Genomic DNA, 21,438 nt, shown 5'->3' with positions numbered 1-21,438 from the left:
TATACAGGGGAGAGGACTGGTGTGTGGGGTCTGTATATAGGGGAGAGGACTGGTGTGTGGGGTCTGTATATAGGGGAGAGAACTGGTGTGTGTGGGGTCTGTATACAGGGGGAGAGGACTGGTGTGTGGGGTCTGTATACAGGGGGAGAGGACTGGTGTGTGGGGTCTGTATACAGGGGAGAGGACCGGTGTGTGGGGTCTGTATATAGGGGAGAGGACTGGTGTGTGGGGTCTGTATATAGGGGAGAGAACTGGTGTGTGTGGGGTCTGTATACAGGGGGAGAGGACTGGTGTGTGGGGTCTGTATACAGGGGGAGAGGACTGGTGTGTGGGGTCTGTATACAGGGGGAGAGGACTGGTGTGTGGGGTCTGTATACAGGGGAGAGGACTGGAGTGTGGGGTCTGTATATAGGGGAGAGAACTGGTGTGTGGGGTCTGTATACAGGGGAGAGGACTGGAGTGTGGGGTCTGTATATAGGGGAGAGAACTGGTGTGTGGGGTCTGTATACAGGGGAGAGGACTGGAGTGTGGGGTCTGTATATAGGGGAGAGAACTGGTGTGTGGGGTCTGTATACAGGGGGAGAGGACTTTTCCAGGACGGTATCTGCGGTATATTTGTAACTGAGCAGCCCGGCAGAGCACAACAACCACCCACACCCGTCCCATTCGCGTCCTGTCAGAGCATTCCCCCCCCCCGCGCCCAGCCCGTTACAGTCACCCCACACCCTTGCGCCCGGTCCGTCACGTCAGAGTGCCCCCCCCCCCCCGCAGCCTTCCCGCGCCCGATCCGTCGTGTCAGAGTGCCCAGCCCCCCCCCCCCCTCCCCGCGCACGCATCCGGTCTGAGCGCCATCCCCCCCACGCCCGGGTCGGGCCGTCAGTACAGTCGCGTCCTGCAAATGGCAGCCAGTCGTCTAGCCTCCTGCCTGTCTTCCTGGTCCTCTGTTGTCAGTGTGAGGCTCCAGTTTCAGTGTGCGCACACTTGTGGCTCTGGCATGGCGGCCGCAGTGTCCCCGGATTTGCGATCGGACACGCTGGGGCACGCTATCAGCTGTACATGTGGGAGATGCAGCAGCTCTTTCCTGCGGACGTGCGGGGTTCTGTGACCGGGAGCTGTCACTACCTTGCAGGAAGGAACTGCTGTACCTGCTCCGGAGGCTGGAGGAAGGAAGCAGCTGCCAGCGCCTGCAGATCCTCTTCTCCTTCTGAGTGCTCAGGTGCTGGAGCTGCTGTGTACCCCCAGCCTGCCCCAGGTCTCTGCCTGAGCTGTGAGAGCTCATATACTGTGTGCTGGGCCCATATAGTAATACATCCCCATACCTATGTGCCCACCCCTGTATAGTCATACACCATTATCCCTAGAATCCCCCCCTCCCGTATAGTCATACACCCCTATCCCCATATCCCTAAAAGCCCCCCATATAGTCATACACCCCTATCCCTATAACCCCCCCATATAGTCATACACCCCTATCCCTATAACCCCCTGTATAGTCATACACCCCTATCCTTATGTGCCCCCCCATATAGTCATACACCCCTATCCCTATAACCCCCTGTATAGTCATACACCCCTATCCTTATGTGCCCCCTGTATGGTCATACACCCCCATCCCTAGATTCCCCCCGTATAGTTATACACCCCTATCCCTATAACCCCCCCATATAGTCATACACCCCCATCCCTAGATTCCCCCCGTATAGTTATACACCCCTATCTCTGTAAGCTCACCATATAGTCATACACCTCTATCCACCCCTCCCTGTATAGTAATAAACCTCCATCCATCCCACATCCCTATGTTCCCCCCCCCCCGTATAGTAATACACCTCTATCCACCCCTCCCTTTAATAGTAATACACCTCTATCCGCCCCCCATCGCTATGTGCCCTCTGTATAGTTATACACCTCTATCCACTCCCTTTGTAGTAATACACCTCTATCCGCCCCCCCATCCCTATGTGCCCCCCCTGTATAGTCATATACCCCTATCCCTATGTGACCCCCTGTATATACACGTCCTGCAGTGTGTATATAGCTGTATACCTGTGTATACACGTCCTGCAGTGTGTACATAGCTGTATACCTGTGTATACACGTCCTGTAGTGTGTACATAGCTGTATACCCGTGTATACACGTCCTGCAGTGTGTATATAGCTGTATACCTGTGTATACACGTCCTGTAGTGAGTACATAGCTGTATACCCGTGTATACACGTCCTGCAGTGTGTATATAGCTGTATACCTGTGTATACACGTCCTGCAGTGTGTATATAGCTGTATACCTGTGTATACACGTCCTGTAGTGTGTACATAGCTGTATACCCGTGTATACACATCCTGTAGTGAGTACATAGCTGTATACCTGTGTATATACACATCCTGTAGTGAGTACATAGCTGTATACCTGTGTATACACGTCCTGCAGTGTGTATATAGCTGTATACCTGTGTATACACGTCCTGCAGTGTGTACATAGGTGTATACCTGTGTGTACACGTCCTGTAGTGTGTACATAGCTGTATACCCGTGTATACACGTCCTGCAGTGTGTATATAGCTGTATACCTGTGTATATACACATCCTGTAGTGAGTACATAGCTGTATACCTGTGTATACACGTCCTGTAGTGTGTACATAGCTGTATACCCGTGTATACACATCCTGTAGTGAGTACATAGCTGTATACCTGTGTATATACACATCCTGTAGTGAGTACATAGCTGTATACCTGTGTATACACGTCCTGCAGTGTGTATATAGCTGTATACCTGTGTATACACGTCCTGCAGTGTGTACATAGGTGTATACCTGTGTGTACACGTCCTGTAGTGTGTACATAGCTGTATACCCGTGTATACACGTCCTGCAGTGTGTATATAGCTGTATACCTGTGTATATACACATCCTGTAGTGAGTACATAGCTGTATACCTGTGTATACATGTTCAGGTCTCTGCTGAAACTCCTAATAATAACAAATAATAATGATAATAGACTATATGGTCCGGCCTTTTGTTGCTGCTCAGTGAGAAGCTCAGAGGAGAGGATACGCTCAGAGGAGAGGATACGGACTAGACATTTCAATACTGAATCAGAGTCAGGAACTCAGAGAAAAGGGAACATTCTAGACCCGAGGTGTCAGCAGTTGCAAAACTACAATTCCCATCATGCCAGGACAGGTATGTCCTGATGGGAAATGTAGTTTATAACAGGTGTCAGACTTTGGCCCTCAGCTGTGCTCTAGACATTACAGTACTAAACATGCTAGAATATATGCCCTCTCAGAGGAGAGGATACACCTGGTGGTGAGGATCTACTTATACCAGCCCCAGTCAATGCAGAAGCCATGAACCTACCAGGAGCCACTCCATTCTAGCTGCCTCACTGCTGAACTGACTAGAATGAAGTTGATCCTGGTAGGTTCATGATTTTTGCACAAACGAGCAGGTGTAAGTAGGTCCTCCATACGCCAACTCCATTCTAGCTGTCTCACTGCTGAACTGACTAGAATGAAGTTGCTGTAAGGAGAACCTACCAAAAGCAACTCCATTCTAGCTGTCTCCCTCCTGAGCTGTCTAGACTGGAGAGGCTCCTGGTAGGTCCTCCCTACAGCAACTCCATTCTAGCTGTCTCCCTCCTGAGCTGTCTAGACTGGAGAGGCTCCTGGTAGGTCCTCCCTACAGCAACTCCATTCTAGTCAGATCACTAGTGAGGGGACTAGAATGGAGTGGCTCCTGGTAGGTCCTCCCTACAGCAACTCCATTCTAGTCAGATCACTAGTGAGGGGACTAGAATGGAGTGGCTCCTAGTAGGTCCTCCTTACAGCAACTCCATTCTAGTCAGATCATGAGTGAGGGGACTAGAATGGAGTGGCTCCTGATAGGTCCTCCTTACAGCAACTCCATTCTAGTCAGATCATGAGTGAGGGGACTAGAATGGAGTGGCTCCTGGTAGGTCCTCCCTACAGCAACTCCATTCTAGTCAGGTCACTAGTGAGGGGACTAGAATGGAGTGGCTCCTGGTAGGTCTTCCCTACAGCAACTCCATTCTAGTCAGGTCACTAGTGAGGGGACTAGAATGGAGTGGCTCCTGGTAGGTCCTCCCTACAGCAACTCCATTCTAGTCAGATCACTAGTGAGGGGACTAGAATGGAGTGGCTCCTGGTAGGTCTTCCCTACAGCAACTCCATTCTAGTCAGATCACTAGTGAGGGGCCTAGAATGGAGTGGCTCCTGGTAGGTCCTCCCTACAGCAACTCCATTCTAGTCAGGTCACTAGTGAGGGGCCTAGAATGGAGTGGCTCCTGGTAAGTCTTCCCTACAACAACTCCATTCTAGTCAGATCACTAGTGAGGGGCCTAGAATGGAGTGGCTCCTGGTAAGTCTTCCCTACAGCAACTCCATTCTAGTCAGTTCACTAGTGAGGGGACTAGAATGGAGTGGCTCCTGGTAGGTCCTCCTTACTGCAACTCCATTCTAGTCAGATCATGAGTGAGGGGACTAGAATGGAGTGGCTCCTGGTAGGTCCTCCCTACAGCAACTCCATTCTAGTCAGGTCACTAGTGAGGGGACTAGAATGGAGTGGCTCCTGGTAGGTCTTCCCTACTGCAACTCCATTCTAGTCAGGTCACTAGTGAGGGGACTAGAATGGAGTGGCTCCTGGTAGGTCCTCCCTACAGCAACTCCATTCTAGTCAGGTCACTAGTGAGGGGACTAGAATGGAGTGGCTCCTGGTAGGTCCTCCCTACAGCAACTCCATTCTAGTCAGGTCACTAGTGAGGGGACTAGAATGGAGTGGCTCCTGGTAGGTCCTCCCTACAGCAACTCCATTCTAGTCAGATCACTAGTGAGGGGACTAGAATGGAGTGGCTCCTGGTAGGTCTTCCCTACAGCAACTCCATTCTAGTCAGGTCACTAGTGAGGGGCCTAGAATGGAGTGGCTCCTGGTAGGTCCTCCCTACAGCAACTCCATTCTAGTCAGGTCACTAGTGCGGGGACTAGAATAGAGTGGCTCCTGGTAGGTCCTCCTTACTGCAACTCCATTCTAGTCAGGTCACTAGTGAGGGGACTAGAATGGAGTGGCTCCTGGTAAGTCTTCCCTACAACTCCATTCTAGTCAGATCACTAGTGAGGGGCCTAGAATGGAGTGGCTCCTGGTAAGTCTTCCCTACAGCAACTCCATTCTAGTCAGGTCACTAGTGAGGGGACTAGAATGGAGTGGCTCCTGGTAGGTCCTCCCTACAGCAACTCCATTCTAGTCAGATCACTAGTGAGGGGCCTAGAATGGAGTGGCTCCTGGTAAGTCTTCCCTACAACTCCATTCTAGTCAGATCACTAGTGAGGGGCCTAGAATGGAGTGGCTCCTGGTAAGTCTTCCCTACAGCAACTCCATTCTAGTCAGTTCACTAGTGAGGGGACTAGAATGGAGTGGCTCCTGGTAGGTCCTCCTTACTGCAACTCCATTCTAGTCAGATCATGAGTGAGGGGACTAGAATGGAGTGGCTCCTGGTAGGTCCTCCCTACAGCAACTCCATTCTAGTCAGGTCACTAGTGAGGGGACTAGAATGGAGTGGCTCCTGGTAAGTCTTCCCTACAGCAACTCCATTCTAGTCAGTTCACTAGTGAGGGGACTAGAATGGAGTGGCTCCTGGTAGGTTCATGGCTTCTGCAATAACTGGAGCAGGTATAAGTAGGTCCTCCATACATCCACTCCATTCTAGCTGTCCCCATGATGAACTGACTAGAATGGAGTGGCTGCAAGGAGGACCACTTTTTACTGTAAAGTTATATAAGATGTAATGCTGAGTGTTATTGAGGCATACTAGCAGAAATCACATAAAATAGCTCAGAACATTTTCAGTTTTTAAAATGATGTATTCTTTCCATTTAGACGACTTTCAAAATACATTTTTTCTGAAAATGGACAAAAAGACCAGCAGAATCACTGACAAAAACAGTAACACTGACACCAATGTTACAGAAAAACGGGTTGATTTGATAAAAAAATATATAAAAAGGAATACATATAAATTTACACTAAGTGGAATCTTACTCCATGTCTAGTCCAAATTATTGTGCAGCACTATTTATGAATGAGCTGCCAGAATAATGCACCTACTACAATAGAATCCTATAGGTCTTGTAAACAACTCCATTCTAGTCACTTCTGCGAAGACATGTCTAGAATGGAGTGTCTCCTAGTAGGTCCTCACTTCAGCAACTCCAATCTAGTCCCTCCACTAGTGAGTGAGCTAGAATGGAGTTGCTGAAGGGAGGACCTCACAGGAGCAACTCCATTCTAGACGCAACCTCCTCACTACTGCTAGGAAAGGCCGGGAAACCATAAGCTCCTCCCACACAAGTCACATGGGCGTGATGTCATCAAGGGGACATAGATTCACTTGGAAATAGCATCTACCCTACCGGTCACAGAGCAGCTCCTGGCCGGGCAGTCACTGCTGTTGTGTTGTGTGTGGAGATCTCTGCTCCTCAGTGTGTGACCCCAGCAGTAAGGTAAGCTTACAGGAGGAGGGGTGTTACATTGTGTTACTATCAGTGTGTGACCCCCCAGCAGTAAGGTAAGCTTACAGGAGGAGGGATGTTACATTGTGTTACTATCAGTGTGTGACCCCAGCAGTAAGGTAAGCTTACAGGAGGAGGGGTGTTACATTGTGTTACTATCAGTGTGTGACCCCAGCAGTAAGGTAAGCTTACAGGAGGAGGGATGTTACATTGTGTTACTATCAGTGTGACCCCTCAGCAGTAAGGTAAGCTTACAGGAGGAGGGGTGTTACATTGTGTTACTATCAGTGTGACCCCAACAGTAAGGTAAGCTTACAGGAGGAGGGATGTTACATTGTGTTACTATCAGTGTGACCCCAGCAGTAAGGTAAGCTTACAGGAGGAGGGGTGTTACATTGTGTTACTATCAGTGTGTGACCCCAGCAGTAAGGTAAGCTTACAGGAGGAGGGATGTTACATTGTGTTACTATCAGTGTGTGACCCCAGCAGTAAGGTAAGCTTACAGGAGGAGGGATGTTACATTGTGTTACTATCAGTGTGTGACCCCAGCAGTAAGGTAAGCTTACAGGAGGAGGGATGTTACATTGTGTTACTATCAGTGTGACCCCTCAGCAGTAAGGTAAGCTTACAGGAGGAGGGATGTTACATTGTGTTACTATCAGTGTGACCCCTCAGCAGTAAGGTAAGCTTACAGGAGGAGGGATGTTACATAGTGTTACTATCAGTGTGTGACCCCAGCAGTAAGGTAAGCTTACAGGAGGAGGGGTGTTACATTGTGTTACTATCAGTGTGACCCCTCAGCAGTAAGGTAAGCTTACAGGAGGAGGGATGTTACATAGTGTTACTATCAGTGTGTGACCCCAGCAGTAAGGTAAGCTTACAGGAGGAGGGATGTTACATTGTGTTACTATCAGTGTGACCCCTCAGCAGTAAGGTAAGCTTACAGGAGGAGGGATGTTACATAGTGTTACTATCAGTGTGTGACCCCAGCAGTAAGGTAAGCTTAAAGGAGGAGGGATGTTACATTGTGTTACTATCAGTGTGACCCCTCAGCAGTAAGGTAAGCTTACAGGAGGAGGGATGTTACATTGTGTTACTATCAGTGTGTGACCCCAGCAGTAAGGTAAGCTTACAGGAGGAGGGGTGTTACATTGTGTTACTATCAGTGTGACCCCCCCCCCCCCCCAGCAGTAAGGTAAGCTTACAGGAGGAGGGATGTTACATTGTGTTACTATCAGTGTGTGACCCCCCAGCAGTAAGGTAAGCTTACAGGAAGAGGGATGTTACATTGTGTTACTATCAGTGTGTGACCCCCCAGCAGTAAGGTAAGCTTACAGGGGGGAGGGGTGTTACATTGTGTTACTATCAGTGTGACCCCAGCAGTAGGGTAAGTTTACAGGAGGAGGGATGTTACATTGTGTTACTATCAGTGTGTGACCCCAGCAGTAAGGTTAGCTTACAGGAGGAGGGATGTTACATTGTGTTACTATCAGTGTGTGACCCCCCCCCCCCAGCAGTAAGGTAAGCTTACAGGAGGGGGGATGTTACATTGTGTTACTATCAGTGTGTGATCCCAGCAGTAAGGTAAGCTTACAGGAGGAGGGGTGTTACATTGTGTTACTATCAGTGTGTGACCCCCCCCAGCAGTAAGGTAAGCTTACAGGAGGAGGGGTGTTACATTGTGTTACTATCAGTGTGTGACCCCCCCAGCAGTAAGGTAAGCTTACAGGAGGAGGGATGTTACATTGTGTTACTATCAGTGTGACCCCCCCCCCCCCCCCAGCAGTAAGGTAAGCTTACAGGAGGAGGGGTGTTACATTGTGTTACTATCAGTGTGACCCCCCCCCGCAGTAAGGTAAGCTTACAGGAGGAGGGGTGTTACATTGTGTTACTATCAGTGTGTGACCCCAGCAGTAAGGTAAGCTTACAGGAGGAGGGGTGTTACATTGTGTTACTATCAGCGTGTGACCCCAGCAGTAAGGTAAGCTTACAGGAGGAGGGATGTTACATTGTGTTACTATCAGTGTGACCCCCCCAGCAGTAAGGTAAGCTTACAGGAGGAGGGATGTTACATTGTGTTACTATCAGTGTGACCCCAGCAGTAAGGTAAGCTTACAGGAGGAGGGATGTTACATTGTGTTACTATCAGTGTGACCCCAGCAGTAAGGTAAGCTTACAGGAGGAGGGGTGTTACATTGTGTTACTATCAGTGTGACCCCAGCAGTAAGGTAAGCTTACAGGAGGAGGGGTGTTACATTGTGTTACTATCAGTGTGTGACCCCAGCAGTAAGGTAAGCTTACAGGAGGGATGTTACATTGTGTTACTATCAGTGTGACCCCCCCCAGCAGTAAGGTAAGCTTACAGGAGAAGGGATGTTACATTGTGTTACTATCAGTGTGTGAACCCCCAGCAGTAAGGTAAGCTTAAAGGAGGAGGGATGTTACATTGTGTTACTATCAGTTTGTGACCGCAGCAGTAAGGTAAGCTTACAGGAGGAGGGATGTTACATTGTGTTACTATCAGTGTGTCCCCCAGCAGTAAGGTAAGCTTACAGGAGGAGGGATGTTACATTGTGTTACTATCAGTGTGTGACCCCCCAGCAGTAAGGTAAGCTTACAGGAGGAGGGATGTTACATTGTGTTACTATCAGTGTGACCCCAGCAGTAAGGTAAGCTTACAGGAGGAGGGATGTTACATTGTGTTACTATCAGTGTGTGACCCCCCCCCCCCAGCAGTAAGGTAAGCTTACAGGAGGAGGGGTGTTACATTGTGTTACTATCAGTGTGTGACCCCAGCAGTAAGGTAAGCTTACAGGAGGAGGAATGTTACATTGTGTTACTATCAGTGTGTGACCCCAGCAGTAAGGTAAGCTTACAGGAGGAGGGATGTTACATTGTGTTACTATCAGTGTGTGACCCCAGCAGTAAGGTAAGCTTACAGGAGGAGGGGTGTTACATTGTGTTACTATCAGTGTGACCCCCCCCCAGCAGTAAGGTAAGCTTACAGGAGGAGGGATGTTACATTGTGTTACTATCAGTGTGTGACCCCCCAGCAGTAAGGTAAGCTTACAGGAGGAGGGGTGTTACATTGTGTTACTATCAGTGTGTGACCCCAGCAGTAAGGTAAGCTTACAGGAGGAGGAATGTTACATTGTGTTACTATCAGTGTGTGACCCCCCAGCAGTAAGGTAAGCTTACAGGAGGAGGGGTGTTACATTGTGTTACTATCAGTGTGTGACCCCCCAGCAGTAAGGTAAGCTTACAGGAGGAGGGATGTTACATTGTGTTACTATCAGTGTGTGACCCCAGCAGTAAGGTAAGCTTACAGGAGGAGGGGTGTTACATTGTTTTACTATCAGTGTGTGACCCCAGCAGTAAGGTAAGCTTACAGGAGGAGGGGTGTTACATTGTGTTACTATCAGTGTGACCCCCCCCAGCAGTAAGGTAAGCTTACAGGAGGAGGGGTGTTACATTGTGTTACTATCAGTGTGTGACCCCCCAGCAGTAAGGTAAGCTTACAGGAGGAGGGGTGTTACATTGTGTTACTATTAGTGTGACCCCCCCAGCAGTAAGGTAAGCTTACAGGAGGAGGGATGTTACATTGTGTTACTATCAGTGTGTGACCCCAGCAGTAAGGTAAGCTTACAGGAGGAGGGGTGTTACATTGTGTTACTATCAGTGTGACCCCCCCCCAGCAGTAAGGTAAGCTTACAGGAGGAGGGATGTTACATTGTGTTACTATCAGTGTGTCCCCCCAGCAGTAAGGTAAGCTTACAGGAGGAGGGGTGTTACATTGTGTTACTATCAGTGTGTGACCCCCCCAGCAGTAAGGTAAGCTTACAGGAGGAGGGATGTTACATTGTGTTACTATCAGTGTGTCCCCCCAGCAGTAAGGTAAGCTTACAGGAGGAGGGGTGTTACATTGTGTTACTATCAGTGTGTGACCCCCCCCAGCAGTAAGGTAAGCTTACAGGAGGAGGGATGTTACATTGTGTTACTATCAGTGTGTGACCCCAGCAGTAAGGTAAGCTTACAGGAGGAGGGATGTTACATTGTGTTACTATCAGTGTGACCCCCCCAGCAGTAAGGTAAGCTTACAGGAGGAGGGATGTTACATTGTGTTACTATCAGTGTGACCCCCCCCCCCCCCAGCAGTAAGGTAAGCTTACAGGAGGAGGGATGTTACATATGCTGTGGCCCCTGTATGGTTTGGGGCCCCTGGCTGTGACACAAAGGCCCCGGCAGGACTAGCCCCTCCTTGTGCTCCAGTTGTCTCCTCTTCTCCCCCAGACGCTTCTTCTCCTGAATGACCTCCCAAGAATGGGGAAGGACAGGAATGAGATCAGTAAGAGAATATTACACGTCACCTTGGAGATCATCCGCCTGCTGACCGGAGAGGTAACTTCTCTAGATTTCCACCATTGTTGTCTGGGCTCTTTGGCCCCTCCCTCCCTCCCCCGCTCTATGTTCTGGATCTGGTCTCCTCTTTGTAGGTGCGGTGGTCTCCAGCACTGACCCCAGTAGTCCAGATGTGTCTCCTCCTCCTCCTCCTCACTAGAGCTCTATACAGGGGGACAATCTCCTCTTTGTAGTGAGGAGGAGGCAGGAATACTGGGCTCAGTCCCCTCATTGTCTCTCTCCATCCCCAGGATTACACCATAGTGAAGAAGACATGGGGGGAGGGTGTGGCCTTCCCCCAGGAGTCAGGAGGGCGGAGCAGGGCCCGGGGCCCCATCACGGAGCCTCCATCACTGATACATGAGCAGAAGATCCTAGAACTCACCCACAGGATGACTGAGCTGCTGACTGGAGAGGTGACACTGGGGAATGCTGGGAGATGATAGAGTAATCCAGGAGGCAGCAGGCTGGGGGGGATGACTGTGTGATCATTGTGTGTGTCAGGTTCCTATAAGGTGTCAGGATGTGGCCGTCTATTTCTCCATGGAGGAGTGGGAGTATGTAGAAGGACACAAGGATCTGTACCGGGGGGAGCAGCCGCTCATGGTGGAGGATCAGCCGCCCGGCCTCACAGCACAAGGTAAGAGGAGACCTTCCTGATGCTAGAGAGCAGGGGGGAGGGGCCCCTAGATCATCCTCCTCCTCCTCCCATCCTCCTCCTCCTCCCATCCTCCTCCTCCTCCTCCCATCCTCCTCCTCCTCTTCCCATCCTCCTCCCCCTCCCATCCTCCTCCTCCTGATGACATGTAGCAGTGTATAATGGATTGGCTCCCTGTGTGTTCCCTACAGATGGAGGCAGTGACAGGAATCCACCAGAGAGGTGTCCCCGTCCTCTGTATTCCCAGGACTGTCCAGAGGGAAATGTCCCAGCAGACAATCAGCAGGTAGATGAGGCTGATGCTATAGCACTATATCTCTATAGCGCCCCCCGGTGCTGGTGGTTGTTGCTCCTGCACTCATAGATGTGATGAGGCTGATAGATACATGTTGCTGGTTTCTTATGTTGATGTGTTAGATTTTCCCTCCTGTCTGCTGGATTGTACTGAATTGTTCTATATGTCCCATCAGGGGGGAGATCAGGTGACTAATATTAAAGTGGAGGATGAAGCAGAAGAAGAGAGGATGAGGGGCGATCCCCTGTGTATGAGTGAGGTGAAGGAGGAGGAGGCGCCGGCAGCTGCTATACCAGGTAGGGGAGGATGGAGTTACACAGGGATATAAGGGGGGGCTCCACCTTACAGCTACATTACAGTAACCCCCCCCCCCCCCCCTGTGTATATATGTATAGTGAGGGGGGGCAGGGATATAAGGGGGGCTCCACCTTACAGCTACATTACAGTAACCCCCCCCCCCCCTGTGTATATATGTATAGTGCAGTATAGTGAGGGTGGGGGGCACAGGGATTTAAGGGGGGGCTCCACCTTACAGCTACATTACAGTAACCCCCCCCCCCTGTGTATATATGTATAGTGCAGTATAGTGAGGGGGGCAGGGATATAAGGGGGGGCTCCACCTTACAGCTACATTACAGTAACCCCCCCCCCCTGTGTATATATGTATAGTGCAGTATAGTGAGGGGGGCAGGGATATAAGGGGGGGCTCCACCTTACAGCTACATTACAGTAACCCCCCCCCCGTGTATATATGTATAGTGCAGTATAGTGAGGGGGGCACAGGGATATAAGGGGGGGCTCCACCTTACAGCTACATTACAGTAACACCCCCCCCCTGTGTATATATGTATAGTGCAGTATAGTGAGGGGGGGCAGGGATATAAGGGGGGCTCCACCTTACAGCTACATTACAGTAACACCCCCCCCCCCCTGTGTATATATGTAAAGTGCAGTATAGTGAGGGGGGGGCAGGGATATAAGGGGGGGCTCCACCTTACAGCTACATTACAGTAACACCCCCCCCCCCCCTGTGTATATATGTATAGTGCAGTATAGTGAGGGGGGGGCAGGGATATAAGGGGGGCTCCACCTTACAGCTACATTACAGTAACCCCCCCCCCCCGTGTATATATGTATAGTGCAGTATAGTGAGGGGGGCAGGGATATAAGGGGGGGCTCCACCTTACAGCTACATTACAGTAACCCCCCCCCCCCTGTGTATATATGTATAGTGCAGTATAGTGAGGGGGGGGGGCAGGGATATAAGGGGGGGCTCCACCTTACAGCTACATTACAGTAACACCCCCCCCCCCCTGTGTATATATGTATAGTGCAGTATAGTGAGGGGGGGCAGGGATATAAGGGGGGGCTCCACCTTACAGCTACATTACAGTACCCCCCCCCTGTGTATATATGTATAGTGCAGTATAGTGAGGGGGGGCAGGGATATAAGGGGGGGCTCCACCTTACAGCTACATTACAGTACCCCCCCCCTGTGTATATATGTATAGTGCAGTATAGTGAGGGGGGGCAGGGATATAAGGGGGGGCTCCACCTTACAGCTACATTACAGTACCCCCCCCCTGTGTATATATGTATAGTGCAGTATAGTGAGGGGGGGCAGGGATATAAGGGGGGGCTCCACCTTACAGCTACATTATAGTAACACCCTCCCCCCTGTGTATATATGTATAGTGAGGGGGGGGCAGGGATATAAGGGGGGCTCCACCTTACAGCTACATTACAGTAACACCCCCCCCCCTGTGTATATATGTATAGTACAGTATAGTGAGGGGGGGCAGGGATATAAGGGGGGGCTCCACCTTACAGCTACATTACAGTAACCCCCCTCCCCCTGTGTATATATGTATAGTGCAGTATAGTGAGGGGGGGGCACAAGGATATAAGGGGGGGCTCCACCTTACAGCTACATTACAGTAACACCCCCCTTCCTGTGTATATATGTATAGTGCAGTATAGTGAGGGGGGGGCACAGGGATATAAGGGGGGGCTCCATCTTACAGCTACATTACAGTAACACCCCCCTTCCTGTGTATATATGTATAGTGCAGTATAGTGAGGGGGGGGGCACAGGGATATAAGGGGGGGCTCCACCTTACAGCTACATTACAGTAACCCCCCCCCTGTGTATATATGTATAGTGCAGTATAGTGAGGGGGGGGCACAGGGATATAAGGGGGGGCTCCACCTTGCAGCTACATTACAGTAACACCCCCCCCCCCGTGTATATATGTATAGTGCAGTATATTGAGGGGGGGGCACAGGGATATAAGGGGGGGCTCCACCTTACAGCTACATTACAGTAACACCCCCCTTCCTGTGTATATATGTATAGTGCAGTATAGTGAGGGGGGGGGGGCACAGGGATATAAGGGGGGGCTCCACCTCACAGCTACATTACAGTAACACCCCCTCCCCCCCTGTGTATATATGTATAGTGCAGTATAGTGAGGGGGGGCAGGGATATAAGGGGGGGCTCCACCTTACAGCTACATTACAGTAACCCCCCCCTGTGTATATATGTATAGTGCAGTATAGTGAGGGGGGGCACAGGGATATAAGGGGGGGCTCCACCTTGCAGCTACATTACAGTAACACCCCCCCCCCCCGGTGTATATATGTATAGTGCAGTATAGTGAGGGGGGCACAGGGATATAAGGGGGGGCTCCACCTTACAGCTACATTACAGTAACACCCCCCCCCTCGTGTATATATGTATAGTGCAGTATAGTGAGGGGAAGGGGTCACAGGGATATAAGGGGGGGCTCCACCTTACAGCTACATTACAGTAACACCCCCCCCCTGTGTATATATGTATAGTGCAGTATAGTGAGGGGGGGCAGGGATATAAGGGGGGGCTCCACCTTACAGCTACATTACAGTAACACCCCCCCCCTGTGTATATATGTATAGTGCAGTATAGTGAGGGGGGGGGCAGGGATATAAGGGGGGGCTCCACCTTACAGCTACATTACAGTAACACCCCCCCCTGTGTATATATGTATAGTGCAGTATAGTGAGGGGGGGGCACAGGGATATAAGGGGGGGCTCCACCTTACAGCTACATTACAGTAACACCCCCCCCCCCGTGTATATATGTATAGTGCAGTATAGTGAGGGGGGCACAGGGATATAAGGGGGGGCTCCACCTTACAGCTACATTACAGTAACACCCCCCCCCCGTGTATATATGTATAGTGAAGTATAGTGAGGGGAAGGGGTCACAGGGATATAAGGGGGGGCTCCACCTTACAGCTACATTACAGTAACACCCCCCCCCCCTGTGTATATATGTATAGTGCAGTATAGTGAGGGGGGCACAGGGATATAAGGGGGGGCTCCACCTTACAGCTACATTACAGTAACACCCCCCCCTGTGTATATATGTATAGTGCAGTATAGTGAGGGGGGGGCAGGGATATAAGGGGGGGCTCCACCTTACAGCTACATTACAGTAACACCCCCCCCCCTGTGTATATATGTATATATGTATAGTGAGGGGGGGCACAGGGATATAAGGGGGGGCTCCACCTTGCAGCTACATTACAGTAACACCCCCCCCCCTGTGTATATATGTATAGTGCAGTATAGTGAGGGGGTCACAGGGATATAAGGGGGGGCTCCACCTTACAGCTACATTACAGTAACACCCCCCCCCTGTGTATATATGTATAGTGCAGTATAGTGATGGGGGGCACAGGGATATAAGGGGGGGCTCCACCTTACAGCTACATTACAGTAACACCCCCCCCCCTGTGTATATATGTATAGTGCAGTATAGTGAGGGGGGGCAGGGATATAAGGGGGGGCTCCACCTTACAGCTACATTACAGTAACCCCCTCCCCTGTGTATATATGTATAGTGCAGTATAGTGAGGGGGGGGGCAGGGATATAAGGGGGGGCTCCACCTTACAGCTACATTACAGTAACCCCCCCCTGTGTATATATGTATAGTGCAGTATAGTGAGGGGGGGCAGGGATATAAGGGGGGGCTCCACCTTACAGCTACATTACAGTAACACCCCCCCCCCCTGTGTATATATGTATAGTGCAGTATAGTGAGGGGGGGCAGGGATATAAGGGGGGGCTCCACCTTACAGCTACATTACAGTAACACCCCCCTTCCTGTGTATATATGTATAGTGAGGGGGGCACAGGGATATAAGGGGGGGCTCCACCTTACAGCTACATTACAGTAACACCCCCCCCCCTGTGTATATATGTATAGTGCAGTATAGTGAGGGGGGGCAGGGATATAAGGGGGGGCTCCACCTTACAGCTACATTACAGTAACACCCCCCCCCCCCCTGTGTATATATGTATAGTGCAGTATAGTGAGGGGGGGGCACAGGGATATAAGGGGGGGCTCCACCTTACAGCTACATTACAGTAACACCCCCCCCCCTGTGTATATATGTATAGTGCAGTATAGTGAGGGGGGGCAGGGATATAAGGGGGGGCTCCACCTTACAGCTACATTACAGTAACACCCCCCCCCCCTGTGTATATATGTATAGTGCAGTATAGTGAGGGGGGGCAGGGATATAAGGGGGGGGCTCCACCTTACAGCTACATTACAGTAACACTCCCCCCTGTGTATATATGTATAGTGCAGTATAGCGAGGGGGGGCAGGGATATAAGGGGGGGCTCCACCTTACAGCTACATTACAGTAACCCCCTCCCCCCCTGTGTATATATGTATAGTGCAGTATAGTGAGGGGGGGGGGGGCAGGGATATAAGGGGGGGCTCCACCTTACAGCTACATTACAGTAACCCCCCCCCCCCCCCCTGTGTATATATATGTATAGTGCAGTATAGTGAGGGGGGGGCAGGGATATAAGGGGGGGCTCCACCTTACAGCTACATTACAGTAACACCCCCCCCCCTGTGTATATATGTATAGTGCAGTATAGTGAGGGGGGGGCAGGGATATAAGGGGGGGCTCCACCTTACAGCTACATTACAGTAACCCCCCCCTGTGTATATATGTATAGTGCAGTATAGTGAGGGGGGGGCAGGGATATAAGGGGGGGCTCCACCTTACAGCTACATTACAGTAACCCCCCCCCCTGTGTATATATGTATAGTGCAGTATAGTGAGGGGGGGGGCAGGGATATAAGGGGGGGCTCCACCTTACAGCTACATTACAGTAACACCCCCCCCTGTGTATATATGTATAGTGCAGTATAGTGAGGGGGGGGCACAGGGATATAAGGGGGGGCTCCACCTTACAGCTACATTACAGTAACCCCCCCCCCCCCCTGTGTATATATGTATAGTGCAGTATAGTGAGGGGGGGCACAGGGATATAAGGGGGGGCTCCACCTTACAGCTACATTACAGTAACACCCCCCCCCCCCCTGTGTATATATGTATAGTGCAGTATAGTGAGGGGGGGGCAGGGATATAAGGGGGGGCTCCACCTTACAGCTACATTACAGTAACACCCCCCCCCTGTGTATATATGTATAGTGCAGTATAGTGAGGGGGGGCAGGGATATAAGGGGGGGCTCCACCTTACAGCTACATTACAGTAACACCCCCCCCCCCTGTGTATATATGTATAGTGCAGTATAGTGAGGGGGGGGGCAGGGATATAAGGGGGGGCTCCACCTTACAGCTACATTACAGTAACACCCCCCCCTGTGTATATATGTATAGTGCAGTATAGTGATGGGGGGCACAGGGATATAAGGGGGGGCTCCACCTTACAGCTACATTACAGTAACACCTCACCTCAGGGTCATTGTGCTGTACTCCACCATCATCCGCAGTCCCATAGTCACACATTGTGATACCTGCCTGCCCTCCCCCCTTGTTTCCAGTCCTGTGTAATCTTTGCAGAGCCGCTACAGAATGATGGTAACGTCACTTACACAGGGAGAGACCGGAACAACAACATCCAAAAATTTCAGCAATGTCTGTTTAATTTTTCCTTTTCATGTTAAGTGACTCTGGTGTCACAAGGGCGGGGCAATATAAGGACGGGGTGTCACAAGGGCGGGGCAATATAAGGATGGGGTGTCACAAGGGCGGGGCAATATAAGGATGGGGTGTCACAAGGGCGGGGCAATATAAGGATGGGGTGTCACAAGGGCGGGGCAATATAAGGATGGGGTTTGTAATATAAAGGAGAAATCCCTTACGTCTTTAGTATTGTATCAGTTATCACCTGATTTTTTTTGGGGGGGGAAGAAAAATTTTCAAAATTTATTTTACTCTAACAGAAAGAATAAGTTCGGGAAACATTGTGCTACTGCTGAATTATAAGGAAGAAGCTGTCGGTGCGGAGCAGCACTCCTCAGGAGAAGCCCTCCTCCCCCTTACTGTACATCCAGGATGTCACACTACAGATCTATCATATAATCCTCCTGACCATGAGGAACCTTCTCCTGACCAATCACACACCGCGACCACAGGGACAGAGCAGGGAGGAGGAGAGAGGATTCAGTGTGATGAGTGTAGAGAAGAGTTTTCAAGTAGATTTGATCTTATTACACGCAGAAGTCATCACAGGGGAGAGAAGTCTTATCCATGTTCAGAATGTGGGAAATGTTTTTCATTTAAATCACACCTTGTTAGACATGAGAGAATTCACACAGGGGAGAAGCCATATTCATGTTCAGAGTGTGGGAAATGTTTTCCATTTAAATCAAATCTTGCTACACATGAGAGAATTCACACAGGAGAAAAGGCATATACATGTCCAGAATGTGGGAAATGTTTTATACAGAAATCTCAGCTTGTTTCACATGAGAGAAGCCACACAGGAGAGAAGCCATATTCATGTTTAGGATGTGGAAAATGCTTTTCAAGCAGATCAGATCTAGTTAAACATGAGAGAATTCATACAGTAGAAAAGCCATTTCAGTGTTCAGAATGTGGTAAATGCTTTAATACAAAAGCCAAGTTGAAGGGTCATCAGAGGTATCACACAGGAGACACTCCATTTTCATGCTCAGAATGTGAAAAATGCTTTCCAAACAAATCAGATCTGAGTAGACATGAGAGGATTCACACAGGAGAGAAACCATATTCATGTGCAGAATGTGGCAAATGCTTTACAGATAAATCAAATTTTGCTACACATAAGAGAATTCATACAGGAGAGAAGCCATATTCATGTCCAGAATGTGGAAAATCTTTTACAGACAAATCATATTTTGCAAGGCATAAGAGAATCCACACAGGAGAGAAGCCATATTCATGTTCAGAATGTGGAAAATGTTTTACCCGTAAATCACATCTTGTAATACATGGGAGAAATCACACAGGAGAGAAGCCGTATCCATGTTCAGAATGTGGGGAATGTTTTATTACTAATGACAAACTAAGGAATCATCAGAGAAGTCACACAGGGGAGAAGCCATTGTCATCTACATTTGTTAACGTTTTACTAGGAAATTAGATACATATAATGAAGAATGTGAAACTGCTGTAAGATTTGGTGGACTGACCCTCGATCTGCTGAACCCCAAATACTGACCGGAGGTGATGTGTGAGCGGGATCTGTGGAGGAGAAAGCCCTGAGGATATCGGGATGTGAGGATATGTGGATACCGGGGATGTGCGGATACTCGTGATGTGCGGATACCGGGGATGTGCGGATACTCGTGATGTGCGGATACTGAGAATATGCGGATACCGGGGATGTGCGGTACTGAGAATATGCGGATACCGGGGATGTGAGGATACTGAGGATGTGCGGATACAGAGAATATGCGAATACCGGGGATGTGAGGATACCGGGGATGTGAGGATACCGGGGATGTGAGGATACCGAGGATATGCGGATATGGAGAATATGCGGATACTGAGGATGTGCGGTACTGAGAATATGCGGATACCGGGGATGTGCGGATATGGAGAATATGCGGATACTGGGGATGTGCGGATACCGGGGATGTGCGGATATGGAGAATATGCGGATACTGGGGATGTGCGGATACCGGGGATGTCCGGATATGGAGAATATGCAGATACTGGGGATGTGCGGATACTGAGGATGTGCGGATACTGAGGATATGCAGATATGGAGAATATGCGGATACTGAGGATGTGCGGATACAGAGAATATGCGAATACCGGGGATGTGAGGATACCGGGGATGTGCGCATACCGGGGATGTGCGGATATGGAGAATATGCGGATACTGGGGATGTGCGGATACCGGGGATGTGCGGATATGGAGAATATGCGGATACTGGGGATGTGCGGATACCGGGGATGTCCGGATATGGAGAATATGCAGATACCGGGGATGTGCGGATATGGAGAATATGCGGATACTGAGGATGTGCGGATACCGAGGATGTGCGGATACTGAGGATATGCAGATATGGAGAATATGCGGATACTGAGGATATGCGGATCCTCCTATGTGCTCCCCTTCTCAGGGTTTTATTATTTAATATGTAGACGGCAAAAGAGAGGAAACTGGATAAAAAACAAATTGTATTTGTCTTTTCATTTGTACTGGGTATGTTAGCGGCACATGTGATGTGTAGGGGGTATGTTAGTGGCACATGTGATGTGTAGTGGGTATGTTAGCGGCACATGTGATGTGTAGTGGGTATGTTAGCGGCACATGTGATGTGTAGTGGGTATGTTAGCGGCACATGTGATGTGTACTGGGTATGTTAGCGGCACAAGTGATGTGTACTGGGTATGTTAGTGGCACAAGTGATGTGTAGTGGGTATGTTAGTGGCACATGTGATGTGTAGCGGGTATGTTAGCGGCACAAGTGATGTGTAGTGGGTATGTTAGTGGCACATGTGATGTGTAGCGGGTATGTTAGCGGCACAAGTGATGTGTAGTGGGTATGTTAGTGGCACATGTGATGTGTAGCGGGTATGTTAGCGGCACATGTGATGTGTAGTGGGTATGTTAGCGGCACATGTGATGTGTAGGGGGTATGTTAGTGGCACATGTGATGTGTAGCGGGTATGTTAGCGGCACATGTGATGTGTAGTGGGTATGTAAGTGGCACAAGTGATGTGTACTGGGTATGTTAGTGGCACATGTGATGTGTAGTGGGTATGTTAGCGGCACATGCAGTGTGTAGTGGGTATGTTAGCGGCACATGTGATGTGTACTGGGTATGTAAGTGGCACAAGTGATGTGTACTGGGTATGTTAGCGGCACAAGTGATGTGTAGTGGGTATGTTAGCGGCACATGTGATGTGTAGTGGGTATGTTAGCGGCGCAAGTGATGTGTACTGGGTATGTTAGTGGCACATGTGATGTGTAGTGGGTATGTTAGCGGCACAAGTGATGTGTAGCGGGTATGTTAGCGGCACAAGTGATGTGTACTGGGTATGTTAGTGGCATATGTGATGTGTAGTGGGCATGTTAGTGGCACATGTGATGTGTAGCGGGTATGTTAGCGGCACATGTGATGTGTAGCGGGTATGTTAGCGGCACATGTGATGTGTAGCGGGTATGTTAGCGGCACATGTGATGTGTAGCAGGTATGTTAGTGGCACATGTGATGTGTAGGGGGTATGTTAGCGGCACAAGTGATGTGTAGCGGGTATGT

General features: G+C 49.8%; 2 protein-coding genes across 3 annotated transcripts in view; one reads left to right on the top strand and one right to left on the bottom strand.

Annotated features, from left to right (window-relative positions):
• Positions 1-21,438, bottom strand: part of LOC138797178 (zinc finger protein 300-like) — an 898,668-nt gene that overhangs the window by 745,100 nt on the left and 132,130 nt on the right. The window lies entirely within an intron of this gene.
• Positions 10,844-19,433, top strand: LOC138797098 (oocyte zinc finger protein XlCOF22-like). The gene is made up of 2 exons (XM_069976899.1): positions 10,844-10,921; positions 18,171-19,433. Exons 1-2 carry the CDS (start codon positions 10,844-10,846, stop codon positions 19,305-19,307), a joined length of 1,215 nt encoding a protein of 404 aa, XP_069833000.1. The 3' UTR covers positions 19,308-19,433.

This window comes from Dendropsophus ebraccatus, chromosome 7 (genome assembly GCF_027789765.1).
Source record: "Dendropsophus ebraccatus isolate aDenEbr1 chromosome 7, aDenEbr1.pat, whole genome shotgun sequence".
NCBI lineage: Eukaryota > Metazoa > Chordata > Amphibia > Anura > Hylidae > Dendropsophus > Dendropsophus ebraccatus.
This window is presented reverse-complemented; position numbering and strand designations above follow the sequence as displayed.